At 36.6% G+C, this 27,320-nt stretch overlaps 1 protein-coding gene across 4 annotated transcripts; it reads left to right on the top strand.

The window, feature by feature from the left end:
* The first annotated feature begins 6,991 nt into the window (after positions 1-6,991).
* On the top strand, positions 6,992-26,723 carry LOC118826592 (up-regulator of cell proliferation-like). 4 transcript variants are annotated; one of them, XM_036597602.1, is made up of 5 exons: positions 8,938-8,971; positions 9,377-9,468; positions 10,515-10,623; positions 24,207-24,454; positions 26,017-26,723. In XM_036597602.1, the coding sequence occupies exons 2-5, from the start codon at positions 9,445-9,447 to the stop codon at positions 26,620-26,622; spliced, it is 987 nt and encodes a 328-aa protein (XP_036453495.1). In that variant the 5' UTR covers positions 8,938-8,971; positions 9,377-9,444; the 3' UTR covers positions 26,623-26,723. The 4 variants fall into 4 exon arrangements, with proteins under 4 accessions (XP_036453493.1, XP_036453495.1, XP_036453492.1 ...); XM_036597600.1 differs by lacking the exons at positions 8,938-8,971; positions 24,207-24,454; positions 26,017-26,723 and adding exons at positions 6,992-7,038; positions 15,272-22,568; XM_036597599.1 differs by lacking the exons at positions 24,207-24,454; positions 26,017-26,723 and adding an exon at positions 15,272-22,568.
* Positions 26,724-27,320: the final 597 nt, after the last annotated feature.

The following is a 27,320-nucleotide window of genomic DNA, read 5'->3' as shown; positions in this document are numbered from 1 at the left end:
AGATATTTAATTTCGTTCTCTTTCTACTTAGCCCATCACCAAAATGTTGTAGACCACAGTAATCCTGTTTGAACTTGAGGATAAAGGAACTGTGTCAATAGCTGTATTTTAGTGGTTAGCATTGTTTCCCAGTCACCTAAAAACAGAGGTGCCGATGTCTATTAGCAGATTTTATTAAATTACCATGAGGTGGATTAAAACAGGACCTTTATTACTGAAAGAGCCAGATTTATAGAATGTAACTCACTCTGAAATTATTACTCCACAGTACTGACTACGGACATGGATTAATGGACTTGTAATGGATTAAAATCACAGATAATCATTCGAATTACAATACTTCTCCAGGTAAAACTAACTTAAATATGGTTTTGAACATGATTAGTTTTACAAAGGAAGATTGGGGTAATGTAATTATTATGTAGTATTTCATATTGTTTCTCAGTGATTTTAAATTCCCAATCTAATGACAGTGCTACTAAAACACTGCGTTCACTTAAAACAGCTATGAATGATGGTAGATGAATTATGATTATGATCATGTGGACATGTTCTCTACTTGTGAGCAGCTGAATGCACTGCCTTTTTGGTGTGAACATGCATAATTCAAGTGGCACTCCCACCTTGGTAATTTAAACAGATCACTGATATACTGATTTATAAGATTTCTTATCGGGTATGAATCAGTCATATATATTAGACATCTTGTGGTAAAATTACTTTTTCCCACATCTACTAATCCTGTCTGAATAATCAGAGTGCATTTTAATCAAAGGTGATTAGTTGGTTTTTGAATGTAGGTTTTTATTTGTTTTATATATATATATATATATATATATATATATATATTTCTATAGTAGGGCACTCTCCCTCCTTATTTTTATTTATCATTTAATACCTGGAATTCCTAAATCGTTGCAGAACTTCGTTGCAGAGATCAGCATCTCCAGCAAAATAAAAATGTTGCCTAATTCTAGCTATTAATTGCTATGACTGGCATGTAACACTGTGGCTTGCTAGCCAATGAAACTCCAGTGAATAACTTTGTTCTGAAGTAGTATACTAAAGGGGGTGTGCCTTTTGCCCCTTTATCTGAAGGGGCTTTTTACCCCAGAGATTTAACTTTAACTTAAAAAGACAAAAATGTACAAGAATCATTCTTATCATTCGGCAGTAAGAGTGTTTTTGCTTGTAAAAAGTGTATATCATTAGAACAAATCAAAATATACTAATACAGTAAAAACAACAACAAGATAACAAGAGTGACTATTTATAAAGAAGCTAGTTTAAAGGATAAAAATTGGTTCCAGGTCTCAAGCTCCCAGCCATCGCATACATTTATTCCGTTTCATCAGCTTATTAAACCTAAATTTCTCAGGTGTCTAAAACTTGTACTGTATATTTTATTAAACAATGTAAACTAAATGATCTGACAGCGCTACACACACACACAAATAACCACATAATTTTAACATTTCTAAATATTTAATATAAATACATGCACCACTAAAATCCATTGACAATAATATTTGTCAACTGAGGCCAAAACAAAACTTTCAGGGAAATAATTCAGTAAATATGTTAAAATTAGATTTGGCCCATCATTTAATCTGGAGTGAACATAAGTGGGTGGCGTCTTAACCTGGGGACTACTTTCCTCAAGCTTCCATAATTGACTTATTTAAATTATGTTGCAGATTACAAACAGGATTGGCTAAGGGGTCAGATGTGAAAACAACGTGGAGACTGATGGAAATGCTGCTAACAAACTGGCAAAGGAGGTTAACAGGAAAGGGGTGAATGGGAAAACTTCCTTCCGGTCCTTGTTGATGAAGGTTCATCAGCAATGGTAAGTAGTAAAATTATTGATTAGGTAATCCTTAACAGTTTGATGGAGCATAATCAAATTGTTTGCTAAAGTAAAATGAAAAAAACAGTTGGAGCGTAGAACCACCTGAGATATTTTATATTTGGGTTGTGGATCATTGTTAGCACAGCAGTGACAATGACATGGTAGTGACATGTTGGTGTGTGCTGCACTGATATAATGTATCAGATACAACAGGGTTTTTGGAGGCTTTACACACTATACACTTACTGGTCACTTATTACACATCTGCATCGTTGGTACAGTGTGTAGCTGCACAGTTAGAAACTATAGCAGTTTCTGATGACAGGACCACCAATGGCTGGATATTTTAGTGTACTGGACAGCCTAAAAGTGACACCTCAGCAATGCCGCTGTGCCTGATACAATTGTACTAGCAGCACACACGCTACCACACCACTACAAAGTCTCTGTTACTGTTTGCTGAGAATTTATTGAAATATAACATTTACAAAAAGATAACTTGTTGGACCATAGACAAAAAATACAAAGAGGGAATGGCTCTCACATGACAATGACAGTGGCACAAAATAGCCTGGCATCAAATTTGAGCTGTTTTTGGCAAAAAGAAAAAATGTGACCAGTTGTCTCATAGCACTTTTTAAAATCTCTGGAGGTAATTTGATGTTAACGGGATTTATCCTTTTTTTCTCTCCCTGAACAGTTGCTGTTAAGAGGAACCCTATGTTTAGCAAAGCTGCTGATAGAAACATTGAAAGATTCATCAAGAGATGGTTGTAGCTGGCACTAGAATGGGATTCATTTATTTGTTTATTTTATGCAGGTGTGTATACAAGTTAGTCACCAAATTCAATAAATTGACAGTTGTTTTAAGTGTTTATAAATGTCCATTTTAATTCAAACAAGCTAAATTTGTATATATTAAGAATATATATTTGTAATCATAATTATCACAATATCTAAAACTACACAATATAGAAACTCAGTGTTGTCATTTTTCTGTTTTAGGAGATCTATACAGGTAATCTAGTTAGGTAATCTATTTACATTTTGCCAAATGGTATTCCCTAAAATTTCCTTTGTGGTATGTAAATGTAAAAGAGATTTCAATTTATTTAGTAATTATTGTGAGTTTAAATAATAATTTACATTCATAATAATTTGTTTACATTTAATAATTTTGTATTTTAACACAACAAGTTTAATCTGTGAATTAAGCTTTACGTTCATGTGGTGTAGTTCTAGTTGACAGGTCTCGGCCTAGCAGTGACACCTCAGCAATGCCACTGTGCCTGATAGTTTTAGATGTTAATGAGAGGTGTAGTTTGAAACCTGTAACTTTTTTTTCAGTCATAGAAAGAAATAATGACATTTAAATAAATTTGCATTAGATTAAGCATTGTAGGGGCTCATGGAGACCATTTTTGCACAGTATTTCCAAATTTGGTTAAAATCAGACAAAGACTGGTAGATTTGTAGCCCCTCATGTCAGAAAAGCTAAGGTTAAACAATGTAATTGATGTCTTTTGAGTAAAATACACAGAATAGTTTGAAAAGCTCATTTTTGAAACTTTAAACAATTGCAAGAAATTGTAAAGAATTTTGAAAGACTTGCATTAAAAAAATGTCAGTTTTCATGCTATGCTTGATTTATTTTTATCCAACAAAAAATCAATAAGACTTATTCTTGTCGTTTTTTGTTTTTTTTTAATGGGGTCACCTCATGGCCAATTGTTGTCAAACTTGATAGGCTATTACAGAATTCCTATGTGGACACATCATTCAATTTGTGTGATGATGGGCCAATGCTAAGCTCTCCAAATGCCTGTTTAAAACTTATTGGCCAATGGCGGCCATATTTGTCCAATGTTTGCATTGTCCTTAACACGTATAAAGTACCCCATTGATGCAGCATGCAAAGTTTTGGCTCAATTGGCCAAGCGGTTGCCGAGAAACAGATTTTTGGTTGTTATAGTGCCCCCTATTAAACTATAAGTATCAAACTTGGTGGACTTCCACAGAATCACGTCGGGTATAGGCTTGTTAAGTTTCATGAGAATTGACCAAAGCAGTCCTAATCTATAACCATTGTTGTGAATTAAGCTCCACCCAGAATGGTTTAATTGGCATGTGACAGCCATATTTTTATACATGTCAATCTTTTTTGGTAGTTATTTAGGATTTTGCAGATAATTTTAAAAAAATAAGGTTTTTCAAAAAATGCAAAATATCTCAATTTTTCCAGGGGGCCGTTTTGAGTTTTCGATGAGTTTTGGTACAGTATGAGTCAACAAAGCAGCACCAAGAATTATGTCTGTCACCTGTACGGACCAAATCTTAAAACTATGCTGTAGCCCTCCCCTTTAGGCCAGTTGGCGAACATTCTAGAGACTTTTAGTACAACCATCAGGAGTTATGGACACTTGAATGATATAAAATGTTACTTACCTGTATTCCTTTGAAGAACGTCCTTTAGGGGATGCTGGCGAGAACAGGGCCTCCTCTTATTCCAGTCGGACGGATCCACCGACACAGGGAGGAGGGGTCCACTCTCGTGCGGGTCCTGGAAAGAAAAAGAAAACACGGTTACAGTGATCATGATCTTTATATACATAATGTTTGTATATACACACCGATAAAACTGTCATGGGTTGCAAACAGGTGCATGTAATGTTGTTACTGTACAGTATGTGTTGAGTGTGTGTTAGCTGTGTACCCTGAGGTTGGGATTTGGTGTAGGCTGGGGCGGGGCTTAGGGTACAAGAGCTCCGGGACAGTCATTAAGAAAAAGCTCGCCTGTACTCACTACTAGCCGTCCGTGTAGTTTGAGTCAGCACATGTTGTTGATGTGTGTGTATGAGGAGTTCTAGCCTCGCGGCTGTTACTCCAATATACTTGTCAATAATGTATATTTTATTGTTTTTCATTTTGTTCAGTGTTCGTGTCCCGTCGTTTAATGGTCACTTCTAGTTGGAGTCATCCCGTTAGTACGCACCAGCCCACCCACACAGACTTTGACCACAGAGCTAACTTAAAGCCAAAGTCCTCCATCCGGGGGTATCACCATCTAATAACCAAAACCTCTTAAACTTGCAGTAATTAGACCTCTGATTAAGAACCCTAATCTTGATCCCTGCGAGCTGTCAAATTATAGATCTATCTCAAATCTTCCTTTTATATCAAAGATTTTGGAAGAAGCTGTGGCACAACAACTAAGTTCCTATTTGCGCAAGAATGACATATATTAAAAATTTCTGTCTGGGCTGGCCTCATCATAGTACAGAGACAGCACTAGTGAAAATTGTAAACAATCTCTTATTATTCTCTGACCAAGTTAACGTATCTCTGCTGGTTCTACTTGGTCTTAGTGCGGCATTTGATACGATAGGCTAGAAAACCTTGTGGGAGTAACAGGAATAGCTGTTTCCTGGTTCAGATCTTACCTGACTGATTGCTATGAGTTTGTGAATGTAAACAGTGAATCATCTGTTCTTACAAAGGTAAAGTATGGTGTTCCACAAGGCTCTGTTTTAGGACCTCTATTATTCATGTTACATATGGTAACACTGGGTACCATCATCAGTAAACATGGCCTCAATTTCCACTGCTACACTGTTGGCACACAATTGTATATATCGACCAAACCAGATGATAAACTTCAACTTCAGAACATTGAGAACTGTAAAAGACATAAAAGACTGGATGTTGAGTAACATCCTCCTACTCAACTCATATAAAACAGAGGTTCTTCTTCTTGGTCCAAAAGCTGCTAGAAACAAACTGTCTAATTTAACACTTCACATCTGGCACATCTGTAAAAAACCTTGGTATCCTTATCGAGCCTGATCTTTCCTTCAGTGCACATATGACCAATATTGCTAGAATAGCTGCCCTCCATCTTTGCAATATTGCCAAATTAAGAAATGTACTGCACTGTCTCTCTAGTTCATGCGTTTATTACCTCAAGGCCTGATCACTGTAATGCCCTGCTGTCTGGATGTTCCAGCAAAACCTTAACAAGCTTTACTTAGTCCTACACTGGTTGTAAGTTAAATTCTGCATTGACTACTAAATTCTTTTACTGATACATATAGCTCTGAATGATCTCGCCCCTCAAGTGAACTTATCTCTTATTATGAACCATCACACCTACCTAGATCACAGGGTGCTGGCTTACCTAGAATTAGTAAAATTACATTGGGGGTAGAGCCTTCACATACAAAGCCCCCCCCCAGCTTTGGAATAATCTTTCAGTCAGTGTACTCAGTGGATTCAGACACAGCCTCAGTCTTTAAGTCTAGGCTGTAAAACTGCTTGTTTAGTCAAGCTTTTGGTAAGTAGTTTTTCCCGTTAGATAAAAGGTGCTGATCTGGGAGTTCATGGACATAGACTATTATGGTAAACTAGGAGTGTTGCTGCTGTCCTGTTTCTCTCATGCGTTCACTCAAGTTTGTTGACGGTGGCGAAAGGGAGCTGACATCTCAGGGAACCCTCATGTCTCTGTTATCTTTTGGCTCTCCCTGTTAGGGGAGAAATAGCTAGACCTGCTGGAGTCTCTGCTGCACTCTGTTACACTGTTTACTATAATCAGTCTTTCTTAACAGAACTAACTGTGTGTTTCTTTGCCCATCCTGTGCGACCTGATGCTGTTGCTTCATCTGCCTTGATCGGGTGCCCACTGCTCACCCACTTTCTGAACCAATTTGACCACCATTTTGGAGCTTCCTGCTATACAGTGCTGTGCAAACCTCACCTGCATGCCATTTGACCCTCCTGATGATACTGCTGCATGCACAGACTCAGACTGTTTAATCATATCTATTGCTTCACCTGCTTTTCCCTTTTTCTGTATTTTAATATTTTATACTAATGTTAAAAGCTTATTGTCTGTTCATTTTGCTCATGTTATTGTTTTGCTTTCCAGTGTCAACCAGAGGAGGATGGGTTCCCCTTTTGAGTCTTGGTTCCTCTCAAGGTTTCTTCCTCTTGCGCTTAGGGAGTTTTTCCTTGCCACTGTCGCCATCGGTTTGCTCAATTTTTCTGTAAAGCTGCTTTGTGACAATGCCTGTTGTAAAAAGCGCTATATAAATAAACTTTAACTTGACTATGAGGCAGGCTGCACATAATGGTGTGACAGATGACCGGGTGGGGTGCCTGAAGAAGAAACTTCAGGGAGATGTCAAACAAGGGTATATATGCATTGTTTTGTGGCCTACTTAGTTTATATTGTTCTTTCTGGCCAATATAGCCTGTTAAGCTAATGTTAAATAACTCCTTCAGATGAAACACTTTACTGGGTGGCCTACTTGTAGCTTGTTTTTAATTTCTGTGTTAAAAATCAGAAACCCAAGACTTGAGATGAAGAAAGCATGTTAGTAATGGATTTAAAAATAGATGCTAGTTAAAAAAGGAAAGGTAAAAAAAATATAAATAAGGAGATGATATTTCTGTTAATTTAGAAATTATTACACACTGTATGCTGTGACTGATTTGGGGAACATTAAATATATTCATAGCTGACTCCTGTCACTGTTTCTTTACTGAATAAGTGTTTACTGTATAGCACACTGTTTACTGACTGATTGTGTATCCTCATACAGTTAGACTTTAGACTAGAGCATAAAGCCATAAAGCTAGATTAGATTTTGTTGAACCAAATAACTACAATGCAGTAAGAAACTTTGCACAGTTTGATTTCCAAATTCAATAACACACCCTATTGAGGGGTATTTGTTAGACATGAGACCTTCAAAAAGCAATGCATGACACCCAACCAAAGCATTTAGGAATGTTTGTTTAGGTGGGTGTAGTTTCACGAAACATCACTATGTCTCGGTCACTGCAAGTTGACATTTCGGTGTCCAGGTCTGTTTTATGGCTTTGCTCATGTGGTCAGATAGTAATTTTCCTTTAGGGTCCTTAAATGAAGCAGCATTTTTAGCAACTATAACATTACATGTACAAAGATGCTACCTTGTTATACAAGTTTTTGGGAAGTAACCAGTACAATATTTGTGACAGAGACGGAAAAATTATTACACTCACATGTTTTCTGTTTCAGGAAAATAAATAGTTCCATTCTTGGACACTTTTTTCATATGTTGGTATTTCTTATGATGTTTAAATTGCTATGTTTATTCAGTCCAACCATTTGTATACGAAGAATGCGTTTCAGATTACCCACAATGCAGGGACAACTGTTTGGGAAAGGTGTATGACGACATTTAGGAACTATAGCTAGCGCGTCAACACAATAACTGAGAAGATTAGGTTTTATAGTTGAATTGACATGTATCTACAGCATCATGAGCAATAACCCATCTGCTGAGTTTAGTTAAAAAAAACTGAGGGCTGAGGTGGCAACACTACATAGATCCCAATGTGAATGAACACATACAGCGCTTTATTCACTTTAATGGTGTTAATTTGTGTCTAGCTGGTCTACACTGTACATGTGAACTGAATACTAGCTGTACTTGTTTTTGATGTGGACTATTACATAATCAGTTGGGTAAACTGATGGTAATGATTAATATACTTTGAGGTCTTAACGTCGATAGATAAATATGAAAACATTCATAAACTTTGGAACTTGATCATTTATTGTTGCTGCTCTGCGGAAAGTGGGAAACTAGTTGACATGGGTACTGATAAGATTTGGATTTGGAAGATGAGTCAGCATAAGCCATAGGCCTTTAATTATCTACCACCAGCATAAACGTATTGGTTTTAAAAGTGTTTTCCGTTCAGGTACAGCTCCACCCTTTCATTGCATGCAAAGCACTGTGACCTGTTTCATTTATCCGGTTGATAAAAAATAATCAAAGTGCAGGGAATGGTTGGGTTTTGCTTTTGGTTATGCGACGGACTAAACCATTGCCATTATTTACTGTTACCTGTTAATTCTTTAAGAAATGATCTGCATCTTCACTCACCACTGCTCAAATTTCTGAAATACTTCAACCTTCCACACTAACTGACTGTAACTCTGTACTAAAATACTGATGGTTCACATAACACTCCTAAACAGATGTTTCTGCTCTAAATGGTTTTGCCCCATGTGACTATTTAAGCAGCTAGATCTAATATTTAATCAGAGATGCTTCTGCTTCCAGAGGAGCTGTAAGTAAAACTCATCATTTCATAGCTGTCAGATCTCTCTAATCGCTCAAATCATCAGTTATAATACATAGAATAGTCATTTGTAGAGCTTAGATAAGAACTTTAGCCAGATAATAGCTTATCTCAACTTTGTTTCCTTTGCACACTAGCTATTATCTAAATGTGTGATATATATGTTAAATAGTTAAATACAAATTTTAAGACTGAAATACTTCAAATAATTTATGGAATACTCTTCAAATGATGTTTGCTGCCATGTGTCTATGTGTGTGTGTGTGTGTAATGACACATCATTAAAATCACCTCTCCTGTGCTTCTGCGCTTTGCAGATCTCCTTCCATTTGCAGAAGTTCCAGTTACAACACAGTTAACCAATCTGAATACAGCTCTTCTGCTCTTTTACAGTAAAATCAGATGACGACCTCATGAAAACCTCAACCTGACACTCAGAAAAAAACATCAGCACTGTCACCATGGATTCATCCTCTGATCCAGATGTAAATATTGTTTCATAATAATGTTTCAAAAATAGGATACTATAATTTTATTATTTACAAATGATTTGTTCTCAAGTTCTGAGTATCTGTCTGATTGTCATTATTTAATCAGAATTGATACTGTTTTATTCCAAAAAAGTAAGTGGTAAACCCAAACCTCTCATCAAGATATAAAGTAAAACAACCTGCTGAAAACTTCTTAGACAAGCTAATGTGTTTCTACTTTTGGCACTTGAAGTCATAGATTGCTTCAAAACTGTCATTTTAATAGGTCATATTCAAGAGTCACATTTCTATGGTTTTGCCCGTAAAAAATCTTGGACTGTAAAATTGCTCAGATTCACTTTTTCAATAGACACTAAGAGTAAGACACAATTGATCAATTGAGTAGTAAGAGCACAAAAGTTACTGACTTGAGTAACAACCCATTCTGCTAAAACAAGCTCAAACACCAACTCACACCTGAAGCTCTACAGTGTCAAATTTGTAAGCATTGTAAGCATAATTGTAATAAAACTAGGTTTATAAAAGCCGAGGAGTGCATTAATTGATAACAATGTTAATCAGTTTTGTTGCATTAATTTTCATAGGACAGCATTTTACATCAACGAAAACTAGGATTTTTATAGCTAAGTATTAAACTGTATTAAAAACATAAAGTACTGTGCGAAAGACTTAAGACTAAGGCACCTATCATACTGTGTAAAACCATTCTTGGCAGTGTGTTTTGCCACCCAAAAACACCATATATCATTAAACATAAACACAGTAAAAAAAAAAAATAAAAATTTTGAATTTTGATAAAAAGTAGTTTTTGATATCTTGTGAGTTAGTTTGAAGAACAAAGTTTAGTTCCAGATTGGTCTTGGACACCTCCAGCCATCACATCGATTTGTTAAATTCCATCACCAGCACTCAGCAAATAAAAGATTACTGTCCAGATTAACAGCTTTATAATCCTATTTTTTTCAAGTCTTTTACACAGTACTGATAGTTTTAGTATTCCTTTGAGATATCTATTAAAATATTAACATTTTCAACCCAAGGAATTTGAAGATGCCACCGATGACTTCATCCAAGATGAGGTACAAAAAGGTTCTTCAAGAACTTGTTTTGTTCAGTCAGGAAATGAGGAGGACACTGTCACATCAAAAGGTACAGTGCATTGACAGCATCCATGTATTTATATGAATAGTTTGTACCAGATCTTTCATTCACTGATCCCAGATGTAGACTATTTTCAAAATGTATTTTTACAGTTTTTACTGCACATCTGCTTAAAAAACATCATGCATATTCTGATTACATGATTACATTCTGTTAATTACATTTTTTAAATTTACTAACTACTTTTAAAAAAATAATTGTGTCTCTGTGTGTATATAAATTAACAAGGTAGCAGGTAAGTAAGAAGTATGATAATTACCTAGGATTTGTTACTATAAATAAATAATTACAGTATACAATTTACCATTTAATGACTCTTTGATGTTCCCCAAAAATATTGAATGAAACATCATACAAATAAATAAAAAATGAATAAAAATATGAAGTGTGGCATGTGCAGAAGTTTAGACACCTATTTAATCAGTAGTTGGTAAGACCCCCTTTGGCTGAAGTCAAAGCCTCTAAACATTTCCTTTAGCTAGGGCCGGCTCTAGACTTTTGGGCGCCACCATCTACCCTATTCCCTCCCCAGACCTAAACATTGTAAACAGTTTAAAAATAAAAGCAAAGAGAATAATTTGTGGCCCTACTAAGTGCCTTGGTGATGTCAGCTTTTTCTAATCCAATAGCTTTTTTCTGCAGTTCTCACTCAGGCTAAGCCAGTTAGCTTGAGAGCACCTTCATGTAATTATGTTCACATAATAGCATTCATAATCATTATATTTTTGTTTATTTTTGTTATTATATTTTTGTTTACTCTTTGTATTACTGATGACGGTAAGCTAATGAATGTCCATTTAGAGTTCTAAAAAGTGTAAATTACAGATAGCCATCTCAGTGTTCTCTGTCCAAACCAGCTACTTCTTGTTTTGCACCTAAAAGCCAAAATAAATGTTAACCTTTATCTTTTGGATTTTTCTCCTCATCTTCTCTTTTTTTAATTTTCCATGTTTATGTATGTGCTTTTTTGAGGCGTGATTAACCAGTCATGCTTGTAGTCATAAGTTGTCTTGCATGCACAGCATGTTTAAGATCTAATCACAGATTTTCAGTAACAGTCCAGACTGGGGTTGGTGACAGCCATTCCAAAACCTTAATCTTATGTTTCTTCATGTAGTTCAAGGTTGATTTTGATGTGTGTTTTGGATCATTGTTTTGTTGTTACAGTGCCCTCTACAGATATTGGCACCCTGTAATCAAGAGCAAAACAGGCTGTACATTTTTTTTTTCTTTATTGCTTATCCATTTGATCTTTGATTCAAAATATTAACAAAAATCTAACCTTTATTACAATGAAAAAAATGAAAAAATGATGACAAAACCTATATTTAATCAGGAAATAAATATTTTTCTCAAATCTATGTGTGCAATTGTTGGCACCCTTTCTGCATCCTCCTTTTGCAAAGATAACAGCTCTTCTCGTATAATGCTTAATGAGACTGGAGAACACATGGCAAAGGATCTGAGAGCATTCCTCCATACAGAACCTTTATAGATTACATGTAACCAAATAAATTGTCCAGGGCCTTTGGAAGGAAAACAGCCTCACAGTATCACAGATCCACCATAATACATATCAGTGTGAATGGGGTACTGCATGGCTATCTTTGCGTCCACGCCAAACTCACCTCTGGTGTTTGTTGCCAAAAACCTCTATTTTGGTCTCACCTGACCATAAAATATGGCCCTACTCCCTGACAAAACAACTTGTGCTTATATAAGTGGTGTTTAATTGTGGTTTGGGAGACATTCTCACCCCAAGACCTAACTATTGTCTTCAATTTCCCATCTGTGATCCTTGGAGATTCTTTGTCCACTTGAACCATCCTCCTCACTGTGAGTGGGGTCAGTACGTACAACAGTACGTCCTCTTCCTGGCGGATTCTTAACATCTCCAGTTGTTTTAAACTTACCAATTATTGTCCTAATAGTGAAATATATTCATCTCATATATATTCTCTAATGAAAGAGAAGTCATGGCTGACCATTTAAATGTTCCTAATTGTTCAGGTGAACTTAAAAACATAAAAATATGAATGGGAATATACTAATTTTAAAGCTTCCAAGCATTTGAGGCAAACATACAAAATATTTATTTCATGACAAGATTTGTTTTTTTCTTTCAGTCTGTGTTCCTTAAATAAAGGTTAGATTTTAGCTAATATTTTGAATGAAAGATGAAAAGCATAGATAATGAAGAATATTTTTTACAGCCCGTTTTGCTCATGATTACCAGGGGTGCCAGCATTTGTGGAGGGCAATGTATATCCAACCTCTATTCATCTTCATTTTCTTTGCTGACTGCAGAAGATTAACTTGCAGGGTTTTCTGCTTTTTAGCCCCACAACATTTCCGGTGCCACTGGCTGCTGTACAATCTCAAAACATATTACATCCACCCCCATGCTTAACAGTTGGCAAGATGTTCTTTTCATCAGATGCTGAATTTTGTGATGACATCACAGTTAAGGTTACCTTCTGTGATTCTTCTACCTAGATGATGTTTGTGCAACAACACTGCACAGTAGACCCATGCATCACTATTCCTGTGCCAGCCTCATCTTCCTTTAGCTTTTTGGCAGTGATGTGGGAGTATCAGTCTGTGAGCAATTCTGTCAGGAGATTTCCAGGATACTCCAAATCTCGTATCTTGATTTTAACAGTTCTCCTTACCTTCCATTTCTTGTTCAGATATCTTTTTGTAGTCTTCTCTTGCTCTGTAAGAGTCAGTTATCTTTGTTTCAGATACTCAGTCAGCTGCTTAGATTAGCCTAATATTTCAAAAGCTCTATGACCTTAATAATAATTGTGCATCAACATTTGCAGAAATATGTCATATTTGTTTAGTTTGTCCAGGGGTTATGTTAGTCTCTTTTTATTCTGAAAATCACCAAAATGTATCAACTAATTAGGAGTGCCCAAACTGTTGCATGTGGTATTAGATACACATAAACTAGCAGGGTCAATCTGAATAGTCTGCGGCTATGCAGCCCCAGTACTCAGCAGGGTGTGATGTGTTGTGGCACATTCCTCCTGTAACTATCTTTTAAAATTTCTGTGACTTGTGCCACAGTAGCCCTTCTCTCTGTTCAGACCACATAGGATATCCCTCACGCATCACTGAGCCTTGGCAACCCAACACCCTATAACACTTGTACACAGTGTTAATCCTTGGTATTCAGAGAGGTCCCATGTTGGCTAGCTGCTCCAGTGTGGCTGACTGCTCGCTCGCCATAGCAAACAACAATTCACGTTTAGCCCTTTTTCTTAAGCTGGCAATGCTACATGAATGAGCAGCATAAAAATGGTTGTAGTCCATGATCTTATCATGTGCAAACAATGCATTTGTAGTATATTTTATGTTTAAAACCCCTAGATTTATGATAGAACTGCTGTCAAAATGTATATAGACAGTGGAACTTTTAAAAGGATTCCTTGAGTTTCCGGTTTAAAAATCTATGCAACAAAACTGGACTAGGACAAAAAAATCTACAGTTTGAACTTTCACATGCATACAAAGTATGCAGTATATGGTAATAGTAATTAATAGAACACTTTAAAGTTAGGTACTTTGATCAAACTTTGTGTGCTACAAATTCTCATTAGGTTGAAGGGCTTGTCCATGCGTCACCATAGCTGGTAGAAGGGGAGAGCATTTGTGGGCTGAGTATGGGTAGGTTAGCAATCTAGTACTTGTGGAGAAAAAAAAGTCCTTCGTAATTCAAGGCTTGAATGGAAATACACCTTACAGTTGATATAGATGATATCTTCATTAAAGAGTTTGAAACGTGCATGAGCAATCTTTTTAGAAAATAGTCTATTGGCCATTTGTCCAAATAACATACAAGAATAACTAATAGTGTGGTTCTGATTCTGGTATATGACCAGCTCTTATGATAGGAGGACAACCAGAGTACTGACACTCACAGAATAAGAAAATGGGCACACAAACAGTAAAGGAGTGTCTGGCCATTGTATTTGGCATCAATATGCCTACGGCCATAATGTGAAAGTACACTCTGACAAACCACTGGAAAGCATTAAGAGGACATCCCAGTTCCTAAGAGGGTACACTGGAAAGAACAAGTCAAGAGACAATAGCAAATATGCATACCATGCTGTACTGACCCATATCAAGAAACAGATATGATTTAATACTAGTCTAGATCAAGGCCTTCATTAGTGATTGTAACATTTGCCAATCAGTATTTTTTAATATTAGTATTACATTACACTTCCTGATGTTCTAATTCATACTACTGATATTCTTGAAAGAGACAATACTTAATTATTAAATACAGGACATTATTTCACAGTCTTGTTACCACTCTGTTATGTTTTACTAATTAATAGACCTAGTATGATTGGCTGAATAATGGACTAATTAATGTATACAGTTAATAACTTGGTAAGTATTGTATAATCAAATACAGAGTATTAGTAATATTTATGAATAATTCTTACACCATACTGACTTTTAGTTTAAGGCATTTGTCACATGAATTTTTTTATACAGTTCATAAAACTGTTTGTAGAGTTCAGTGAAATGTTTACCATGGATTATTGTATCTCACTTTTTAGTAAATTTAACATGTTGATTATTGTTTACTAATTTCAAGCAATATTTTTTTTTTCAGAAATCAGACTTTACAGCTTTCTCCAAGACTTGGGGCTAGAACACCATTACCAAAATAAGCTGTCATTGAGCACAGCGCTGCAAATAGACAAAAGGACAGTTAGAGATGACCCAGGACAGTCCCTATCAGCTTTACCATGGTGCTTCCTGAAGAAGCTGATGATGGTCAATGTGACTGCCAGGAACATAAGTTCCTTATCAGATAAGGTAGCTGCAGATAGTTCAGATTGGGAAGATGATCAGGAGAATGACAAAGATGAGCAGAATCTTTTAGTGAACCCTTCAGACATTGTGAATGCTCTTTTCCTGTGTGCTGATAATTTTCTTCAGCAAGAGATGGTTTCAAAAATGTCTGTGTGCCAGTTCTCTGTTCCTTTACTCCTACCAAACTGTGCAACCAATGAGGTCATCTTCATGCTCTGGGCAATGAGAGATATTGTGAAAAAATACAAACCACACTCATTGGAGGACCCAAATGGATTTGTTGAAGACAGGATAGTTCTCTCTGACATCCCTCTAGTGTCATTTGTACGGCTAGATGACTGTAGCACTTCCAAATCTCAGATTTTGAACAAGTTGCTCAGCAATCCCCAGCAGTATCATGATATCTTTGTACACAAAGACATGGAATGTGGTGACGTTCCAAGAAAAATATCAAACGGTTTGGTGGAGATCAGCTGGTATCTCCCATGCGGGAACAAAAACATTGACATCTTCCCTGAACCTGTGGCTGTGGCTAACTTGAGGGGTGACATCAGTATGTTTGAAACTCAGTACTCTTTCCTGTGTCAGACATCTAACGCAGTTTTTGTCTTTTTTGACAAACTGGACAAACACGAATTTGTGACAAATCAGCCAATTAGAGGACAGCTGTTTTTAATAGGAAATTCTGAGACCAGTGATCTAAAAACAAAAGCCCGACAACTGAACCTAAAAAGAAACAATGTCATTTTCAGGGCCAAACAGAATGAAGATAGCTTTGTCAAAACAATGCGTGCAAAGATGAACACTGTGATTAAGAACAGTCAGAATAATAAGTCACTGGAGAAGGGGACTGAAGTAGCACATGAACTTGGGATCTTGGTTGATGAGGACATCACAGAATGTAAGAATGCAAAGGTCCTTGCAGACAAAATCACTTCAGAAATACGTGCCATACCACAGTTCAAGGAAACCCAACTTCCCCTTCAGGGAGAAATCTGGAAAGAACTGTCAAAGCTGGAGAAAGAAGAGAGCCGGCTTCAGAAAGCAGGAGATCAGAGCATTGAAATGTATAAATCTGATCTCAGTGCAAAAAAGAAAGAGCTCAGGAAGCAGCAATGCAGTTTTAAAACATCAGAGACGATGGCACAATTCATGGAAGCACTTTCAAGACCTCGCCTGGAAAGAGCTTATTTTTTTAAATGGATGAGGATGAACCTGGACAATCTGACCACTAAAAATGTCTCAGCTCTAAAGGAACAATATCAGAAATGCCAAGAGTCTTCAAGAAACAAAGAGGAGATTTCAAAGTTAGACAAAGAAATCTCATGTTGTTCTCTAGGAATTGAGCACTTTCTAAGAGAGCTGGGTCAGGTATATGAATCTGTGGTTTCTTTATCAGAAAAAGAGTCTGAAAAACAAATATCAGATCTTCCGAAGCTGTGTGCAGAGCTGCTGCTTGAAGGATTCCCTTTAGAACTTTTAGATGGAGAGGCATCTAATATACCAATGAGATGGATCAGTGATGTGCTGAAAGAGTTGAATGATTTGTTGCAGCCTAACAATAAAATAATGGCAGTTACAGTTTTAGGAGTTCAGAGCACAGGGAAATCCACACTGCTCAACACCATGTTTGGGGTTCAGTTTGCAGTCAGTAGTGGGAGATGTACTAGAGGAGCTTTCGTGCTGCTTCTCAAAGTCACAGAGGAGTTCAGAAAAGTACTAAACTGTGACTACTTAGTAATTATTGATACTGAGGGGCTAAAATCTCCTGAATTAGCACAACTTGATAATAGCCATGAGCATGACAATGAGTTGGCTACGCTTGTTGTTGGTTTAAGTGATGTTGCAATAATCAACATTGCCATGGAGAACTCCACTGACATGAAGGACATTTTGCAGATTGTAGTACATGCCTTTCTCAGGATGAAGCAAGTAGGTAAGAAGCCAAAGTGTTTGTTTGTGCACCAGAATGTAGGAGATGTATCAGCACATAATAAGAACATCAGAGACCGAACACTTCTGTTGGATCAACTGAATGAAATGACTGAATTAGCAGCTAAAATGGAGAATAATGACCAGATAACAAGATTCACCGATGTTATGGAATATGATGCACATACATCTAACTGGTATATTCCTGGACTCTGGCATGGGAACCCACCAATGGCATCGGTCAGTGCAGGCTACAGTGAAACCATTGCTGAGTTCAAAAAGAGAATGATAGATGATCTTGGGAAATGCAAGACGTCTCGAAATAACATGATGGAGTTTCTTGAGTGGACAAAAAGTTTGTGGAGTTCTGTGAAGTTTGAAAACTTCATTTTCAGTTTCAGGAACAGCATAGTGGCAGACGCATACAGGAAAATATGTGTGGAATTCAACAAGTGGGCCTGGTCATTCAGAAAGAACATGCACACCTGGACATTAACAGCTGAGACAAACATTTCCAATTTTGGGAAATTCTCTGAAATCACTACTGCACATAACTTAAATGAGCTTGTTAGCAATTTGAAAAGTGATGCATTGTCAGAGCTTTCAAAAGAGGAAAGCACCATTCTTAACAACATTGCCAGTTACTACGAACAAACAGAGGGTCACGTAGAGCTTGTGGAGAGATACAAAGAAGACTTCATGAACAGTGGAAAATCTTTGCGTCGAGAGTTGGAAAATACAGTCAACAACAAACTAGACGCTGCTGCAACTGTCCGTAAAGCAGTAACAAAGCTAGAGTACATCAGAAAGACACAAAGAGAGACGATGGAACAGAGAGTCCTGGCGTTGCTTGAAGAGTATAGAAAAAGCAAATTCCACAAGACAGATCAGGATCTAGAGCAGGACTTTGAGAAGATGTGGAATGAAACCATTGAGAAACTGTCTTTTCAGCCACTTCCTAAACGAAGCATCATGGACTGTGTTTTTAAACAACTTAGGATCAACCTGCAACACAAGGGAAGCTCAGTCACTGAGGAACTTGACAAAACTAATCTAATGGACTGTGGAACAGGTTCCTTCAATGTCACAGTAGGGAACAAATTGCAAAAACTTTTACATAGGCACACTGTGCTTGAACTGCAAATGTTGTCTGAGAGAATCGTTGCAAAATCAGAGCAGTTCATAGCAGAAAAGGTCGCAACCAAAACTGATTATGATGACACATACGTCAGGGAGGTTTTGCAGATAGTTGATGAGGGATTAATCTCTTACAAAACTCCTAAACATTGTGAGAAAATTGAAGTCCCATTAAAAAAGCACATATGTGGTATTGCAGGCAAGAAATTTCAGACCATGCATGATAGTTTTATTCAAGAGAATGACCCCTGTAGATGCTTAGAACAGTCCAGAGATATGTACTGCAGTGACTTTAAGGATTTATTCCATGAACGGGATCAATGTCAAAAGAAAGCGAAAGATTTTGCAGATTGTTGTCTTATGCCTGCAGTGGAAGCATATCTTTTCAGTGCCCTTGGTATTGAAATTGTTGATGAAATGACAAAAGGAAAAATTCATTTCAGCACACGCACATTTTTTCAGGAGTTTATTTTGAAAGAATTGCTGGATGAATCAAACTATTTAAATTATCTCAAGTATATAATTACTAATGAATCTTTCATTAAGTCCAAGATTTTGATTGAAATTGTAAAATGCTTCATAATTGAGGACAAACTTGCTGAATTAGAAGAGCAGCTGTTAACAAAGATTGCCAAAGACATAACAAAGTCTATCTCCAAAGCACAGGTGGATAAACAGAAATCCAGCAGCATTAAGGATTTTATTTTTACCATTTGCAAAGACCTGGAAGAGACCCTGGTCATTCCTGTGGATTCAGTTGAGGAGCTTGTGAGTCTAAACAATGCAAAAGTTGAACAGTTTGCTGAATGGCTCACAAAATCAGTTGAGGAAATGAAAATGCTATTGCAACAGAAATGTGAAAAACAGAGTCTGGAAGAGAAAATAGAAAATCTTCAATTCAAGCCAGTAGAGGAGCTTATACAACAGTTGGTAGGTTGTGGAGAACAGTGTCCATTCTGTGGTGTCCCATGTGAAGCAACAGGTACAGGACACACTGAACACTTTGCTACAATTCACAGACCTCAGGGATTAATCTCATATCATTCACATCTGACTACAAAACTTGTGACTGACATATGCACCTCCTCTGTGTTTAGTGAAAAGTTGTTTATTTGTGAGAAGACAGGTAACAAGCCACATCCCTACAAGAGGTATAGTGAGATTTATCCTAACTGGCGCATCCCTCCAGACACCACTGAGGCTTCCAACTACTGGAAATATGTGATGGCCAAATTCAGTGAGGAATTTGCCAGTTACTATAAGACACAACCTGCTGATATTCCTCCTGCCTGGAAACACATCACCAAGGAGCAGGCTGAAAACAGTCTGAAGAAATCTTTTGGAGGAACATAAAAACTGCCTCAGTAGAGCAGGGCATGGTTGACGCCAAGTCCTCCAGCATCCTCGCTGATAGTGCTTTGGAAATAAGCACATAATTTTATATCTTCTGCAAGTTTCAAGCTGAGAGAAACCATCTGCACGAATACATTGCTTATATATTATAACAGAACTGAACCATTACATTACTGAAAAGAACCATTACATAATCTCCATCTTGACAATAACGTCTACAGACTATTAACATCTACTTTTCTATTAACAACTAACTTAGACTTAGGCTAAGATAGTGGACTGTTTGGTTACCTGTTTATTATCAGCTTTCCACAGTTGTGTTGAACTAATGCCACTGGTAAAAAGGGAAGACAATTTTGTAAAATCACAGCAGAAATGTTTGCAGAGAAAGTGGTAACATACACATCAGTATAGTGTTGCAGATAAGAGAGATTTGATAAGTTTGAAGGATGAAAAGAAGAACCATGTACTATTTACCATTAGTATAAATACTAGAACTCACTGAAACATTGTATCTCTCTAATGTGATGTGTGACCCTTTTTTTTCTTGGCAATTAATTGTTGGTGATTTCAAGTGTAATTGAAGTAGAATTCAAAAGAATATAGAATCGAATAAATAACATTTGTCACTGTCTAAATATTGCACTGTATGTAGTTTAATATATATAAAATATTGCTTAGTATATAGTTGAAAGCCATTTGGTCTTTTATGTAATATTTACCTTAATTTTAAGTTTCACTACTGCAGGGGCTTTATGATTTGTGTGTATGTGTGATCTGAAGAAGTTAATAATGAACCCCAACTTCTGCAAAAATGGGTTCATACAAAGTGTAAGCACAAATTAGCATGGACGTAATGTAAGTGAATGAGATCCAATGATATACTAGTGCAGTTTCATGACAAATAGGGAAGGCATTGTGGAGCCTGATGGCAGTTTGTAGGGAAGACTCCAAAATAGCTTGAGGAGGGAGTAGCTAAACATGCTCCTGGACAACACATCATGGAGAGGATGGTCAGAATTGTTAAAAAAAAGAGAATTGAAAAGCTGAAATAATTTGTTCTTTATAGAAAAGCCATAACATATAATTTCAAAGCAAATTAATGATTTCTGTAACCTCTAGTAAAACATCATCAGTGACTCCGCCATCTTCATCAGGTCTGCTAAGTACTAGCCTCTAAAGTGCTGGTAGATCTTGGTCTACAAGGTGGGCTGCAAATATGGTGAGACGGCCAACTGGGTGGAGTCCCTGAGTAGGAATAACTTCAAGTAAGAGAATATATGCATTGTGTGGCCTACTTGGTTTATATTGTTCTTCCTGGACAATATAGCCTGTTAGGCTAATGTAGCTCCGATAAGATTGACCTGAGGTCTAGGACATGGTGTCTTTTCATCACACAGCAGGCACCTCATGCACACACAAAATCATAGGAACAACACAATATAAATATCCACCATATCTCTTCATTGCCTTAGCTTTGGTTAGCATTGCTGTCCTGAGTTCTGTGAGAGTGACAGGCTGTTGTGGTGGAGATGTGTCTTTTTCTACAGGCTCGTATGTGGAACAGCTGCTGGACTGCTGGTATAGCCTACCGAGACTGAGCAGTCTCAGAGCGGGGGCTAACAGTCTGATGCTGCACTGTAACATATTAAAATATTAGCATTGCTGACCATCAAGACAGAAAAACAGAGGACGTTTGTAGCGTGAAAGCTACTGTGAATAATGATTCAGTATAACTGGTTGGACCAGTGTACCCCATTGATGACTATTTGTGGTAGGAAGCTTATCTGAGCTCTGAACTTAGCTTATCAGCTAAGCTTACCAGAAGTGGACATGAGGTGCATACAAAACAACATGAACTTTGAAATTCTTCCTTTCTTTTATTTTGCTCTGTTTTTGTATGCTAAACCACTAGAGGGCAACATTGAAACTATTCATAAAATCAAAACACCTTCTAAAAGACACCCAACCAGCCAAAGTGTTTAACCCTTTAAATGCCCCAGATCTGCCAGCAGATCCAGGCCTTCTTTCCTCTCTCTTTTTTTACTTAGGAATATCTCAGTCAGCTGGGAATAAAAGATGCATAAGACTTTACTATGTCCCCTTCAATATGAAGTTGTTTCAGTGTCCATAATATCAAATTGACATAGGGTATGTTATTATAAATTGTTACCATAAATGGTAAATCTTTACTGCTCTAAAACAAACCTTGGCAATTAAAGGGAAATTCCACCTATTTTTCAAATAATTTCAAATATTTTTCAAATAACTTCCACTTATTAGTGAACTTTGACATGAAAGCGTGCACTTTCTTCACGGTGGTGGTGATAGGAAACAGGTTGATGATTCCTACAATACAAATATAGACATTTTATTTATTCTCCAAATCACCATAAACATTGCATATCTATAAATTAACATCTTCCAGTACTATGCAAATTATTGGGAAGTCTCCATTAAAATATTTACTACGAAGATTGGTATGAAACAGTATTACACTGACACTGTGTCCATATTATAGCCTCACCATATAATACTCCCTGAGATTAAAGCCAGCTAAAGAGATTTGCCCAGAGATCTGTTAATGTTGTAAATTCTATTATATGAAAAAGACTGGGTGTAAATGGCTTATATGGAAGGGTGGTTTCTAAAAAAAACAAAAACAACAACAATAAAAAAAACTATAAAGCATGTTTATCTTTGTTAAAGTGCACTGGAATTAGTCTTTTAAGATTAACAAAAATCCATTGCACCTTGTTTTGGGCTAATAGACTGATTTTTCAATTATTTTGTAAAGTTTAATAAACCTTTATGATTAGCTTCTTTGCATTTACTATGCAGTGATGTGCTTGAGCATACAGTGTTAGGCCACAAGCTGAAAATAACCAGCATCCTTCAGAAGAGGTAACAAGCTGTGGTAACAGTGATGACAGATTTCAGTGTAACAAACAGTTTTCCTTTATTTACACCATTAACTTGGCAAAAATGTAATTGTGCTTTAAACTTAAAATAAGTGAGTATGCTTTTAGTACTAATCAGAGATATACAATATATATATATATATATATATAATATATATATATATATATATATAGTTCACTTATGGTGTAGTTCACAGTAGTTTAAGTACAAAATAAAAAAATAAACTTAGATGTAGTTATGTACTCATATTTTATTACTTTTACACCTAAAGTATACTTAAAAGTATACTTGTATAAACTAAAAAGTGGGCCAATTTAATATTGAAGTACTGAAATAGTCAACTTAAAGTATAAAGTATACTTGGGAAATATACTTGAACTTAAGTTTACTTAATAAAATAAGCTATAAGTATACTTTCTTTTGTAAGGGTTATATGTGGAATACATAGACAGTCTGCAGAGGGTCAAAGAATCATGGGAGTTTAATACTCCGTTTCTGTCCTTCACTTCACTTCACAAGCCCCTTTAAAAAGACCCAAACAGACTCAGATGCTTTACCATATGAATTACAGTAGTAATAGAATGCAGGGTTTCTGTTAAATGTATTTATTTGCTTGCTTGCTCAGCTCAGGGATATGACTATACAGTTCTATGCAAAATTTGGGTGTTTAAAATATGTTTTGCTGATTTACTAAGTCAAAATAATTTAACACATCCTCAACTGAGAACACACTTCTGCAGATTTTAATGCACAATTACTGTTTATTTCCTGGAAATATAGTAAAAAATAAAACATAAATGCAGCCTTTTTTATGTTTTATGTTTTTTTTTTCCTACATGTTAACCTTGGCAAATAAATAGAAACTGTGCACTGAAATTTGCATAAAAAGTGTGAGTTTGGTCCCAGCAGTGGATTTGATAACTTATATTCACTTAGAAAATCAACAAAACATGTCATAGTTTTTGTGTAAAACTGTATGCACAATGTTCTGTGGTTGTACTGACATATTGCATCTATAGATCAGAACAAAAGTGAAAATAATGAAAGAAAGGTCCTGTCTATGATTATGTTCCATTTGAAGTTCTGAGAACCAAATTACTTTCAGCTGCACTAATGCAATACCACGGTCAAACCATTTTATGAACTGACTCACACCACTGATCTCCTATTGGTCAAACACAGTCACTGACATTTGCATACACTATCTCTCTCTCGCCATGTTCCCTCTGACTTACAGCACCAAAAAATACATCTGGATCTGCTTTCAACTATATACATCATCATTCTCATCATCATCATCATCATCATCATCATCATGATAATTACATCATCAGACTGTCTGATGGCTCCTGTGAGGATCCCTCTCTTTACTCTTCTCCTCTTGGCAGGATTACGAGTGTCAGGAGCTACAGTCTCTGACAGCTTTAAAGAATGCAGTCAGTTCCTCTACATGCGCACAGCACCAACTGGCATCCGAGGGGGAAACCTAAAGAAAATTTGCCAGCGATATGGAGACAAACCACGCTATGCCACCCTGTACGACAGTAGTCGACGTCTGGCTCTCTACTCAGCCTACACATTCAAGAAATCAGACGGACAGAGGAGGATGGACACTCCCTGGATGTATGAACCTCAGGTAGAAGAAAGAGTTTGGCTTATTTTATGTGCTTTATTGTGTTGCTTGCAGCCAAATTGTACACACTATATCATGAACTACAAAATACGTGGAGCATAATCATTTCATAAAATAGCCTCTGATAGAAAACTATGTACAAGGCCATGAAAACTAAATACTGTGCATTTAAAAAGAAATCAGCACACTGGTAAAAATGGTCTCCAAAGTCCACTGTCCAGTTCCACAAAGGGCCCATATCCTACATTGTACATTATCTTTTTCTTAGCTTCTCTTTATTCCTTAGTACTAGACAGGCTGTGCCTTTAAGACTGATCTATATATATATAAATGACCTTTGTTCTAGCTGCCCTGTTTTGTGCCTTGTTCAAAAAAGCTGACCCGTGTGAAACATCCCTTAAAACTTAAGTGTGAATGGGTGGAGCTAAACCACTGTAGGCTGAATATGCAGATGCATGTAAATACATTGGTTTTCATGACATCACCAAAAAAAGTTTAAAAAAAGAACTGTTTGTGCAGCTTAGCTGTAATATGTGAACTATGTGGCCTGAAAAGTGAGCTGTACATTTTAAACTATAACACTGTTTACATACAAGATCAAATTCTTTTCATGATATGGGCCCTTTAATAGTGATGAATTTAGTGTGGACTAAAGAATTGTGTAAGGTCAGTGGTCAGTTAGTGAATATACAGTACTGTGCAAAAGATTTAGGCACCTGAGAAAATTATAATAAAAAAGCTGTTTAAAATGTTTTCAGTAGGCATTTATTTAGTCGGAAATACACCGATATAATAAATATAATAATAATTATACAATTAGTAGTGATATTATGTATGATGTGTTTGTTTAACAATTAAAACGTCTCTTTGTGGAAAGCAGGTAATATTTGTAGTTGTCATCTAATACCTGGTTTGGCAAACCATTATTTCATTATGTTAAATCAAGTGTACTGGTGATGGAATTTAATTGTTCCATGTGACACCTGGGGCATCCGGGAGATATCTAGAACCAAACTTTGTTCTATTTTACAAAAATATATGGTGTTTTAACAAGCAAAAACCTACTCATTGGCAAGAAAAATAGCTTTAAATAATGTGTTTAGGTGTCTTAGACTTTTGCACGGAACTGTTCAAGACAAAAAACTTTTAAAGCAATGGCTAAACAAAAAAACTAATTAAACACTTTACCCCTCACCTCAAATGTAGTCAATCAGACAAGACATGTTTGGTGTCTGAAGTTTGCTTCTTTAGTTTTTGCACTGGAGCTACGAGGCTAAGGTAGCTACCAAGTGATAGAAGCTTATAGACACCAGTTAGCACTGAAGTTCCTCTGTAAGAAGACCAAAAAGAAATGAAAACTTATAGCCACACATATACAGTGCTAACTGGTGGCTATAAGTTTCCAATACTTATTAGCTACATTAGCCTCATAGCTTCAGTGCAAAACTGAAGAAGCAAACTTCAGACACCAAACTTGTCTTGGCTGAAAATTGTTTACATTTCATTTTTGACCATTTGTACATTGTCTTTTTTATGGTAAACATTTCTCATTCCCTTCCTTCCAGCTAGCCTCTGAGGAGGAGAGTGGGAACATGCAAACACTGCCCCCTAGTGACAAGACTGACCCATTGATTGAAGAAAGCCAGGCAGTGTTGGAGGACTACGTTGATGCTGTGGAGTATGAACGTGGCCCACTGAACCCAGACCAGCACCAGGCTGACAACCAGGACAAAGCTGCTACCTACACTCTCACCAACATTGTGCCTCAGATCACTGACTTTGTGGAAGGTTCCTGGGCAGCATATACAGACAGAATAAGACGACGACTCAACAACTTCTGTCGAGGTGTTTCGTACGTGGTAACTGGGGTGACCATTTCTGGGTTGACCATTCGTAGAAGTGGGCAGGACCGCATGGCAATCCCTAAGCACCTGTGGTCAGCGTACTGCTGCCCACGGTATGATCGTAACTCACCGTATGAAGTTAGGTATATGTTCCCTTCCTACGCGGCGTATGGACTCAATGAGATAGTGGGCCACAGTGTAGTGGAGGTTTCTCTAAAGACACTGGAGAGCTTTCTGAAGAACCAAACAGGAATGGACGGAAATGTGAGCATATTCCTCAATGGCTGCGTCTCAGAGAACAAATGGAAGAAAAGGAAGAAGAGATAGAAATATTGTATGTGACAGTGTTTAAATGCTTATGTTTCAAAGTTAGAAGAAGCCAGTAGAACATAATGTGCAGCACATATTTATTTTGAGGTATTTTTACCTCAAAAAAGTTTTTCATATATATATATATATATATATATATATATATATATATATATATATGAAACATATATATGATATTTTAATTTGTATTCGGTATCTGTATGTCCTGAAGTACTGTGATAGTGTAAGGTTTCACTCTAAGCTGTAAAATGAGATAAAACTCAGCTGCAAACCAAAGACTTTGAAAGTAGCGATGTTATAAGACTGTTGTAAATGGACTGTAAATAAAGTCAGCTGTGTTGGACTCTGTCTCTCTGTGCAGATCATTTCCATTCTTATCATCACTGCTGAACAATGAAGCCGTGTGTAACGTACTACCACTACTATCTCAGCTCACTTTTTAGCGTGGCAGGTTAATACAACCTGAAACTACACCAGAATCCAAACTACACTTACTGAAGAACGTTTGTCCCCAGTTTTCACTGGTGTAACATTTTGAAACAAAACTGAAATCAGGATGAGACTTACACTGTATTTTTTTTGGTGCAGATGTGAAAATACTGCCTAATAAATCAACCAAAAATGACCACTGATGTTTTTTTGTCTTGTAGTGAATACCTCTGTGCCCAACATTTAAGGAATTAAAAAAAGTGATG

The sequence above is a fragment of the Colossoma macropomum genome, unplaced genomic scaffold, assembly GCF_904425465.1.
Source record: "Colossoma macropomum unplaced genomic scaffold, Colossoma_macropomum, whole genome shotgun sequence".
Classification (NCBI taxonomy): Eukaryota; Metazoa; Chordata; class Actinopteri; order Characiformes; family Serrasalmidae; genus Colossoma; species Colossoma macropomum.
This window is presented reverse-complemented; position numbering and strand designations above follow the sequence as displayed.

Excerpts from the sequence above, each read along its gene's own strand:
- LOC118826592 (XM_036597600.1), top strand. The coding sequence starts at position 9,445 with ATGGATTCATCCTCTGATCCAGAT. Across the intron at positions 9,469-10,514 it reads ATTCATCCTCTGATCCAGAT|GAATTTGAAGATGCCACCGA; the intron begins GTAAATATTGTT and ends TTTCAACCCAAG. Across the intron at positions 10,624-15,271 it reads GGACACTGTCACATCAAAAG|AAATCAGACTTTACAGCTTT; the intron begins GTACAGTGCATT and ends TTTTTTTTTCAG.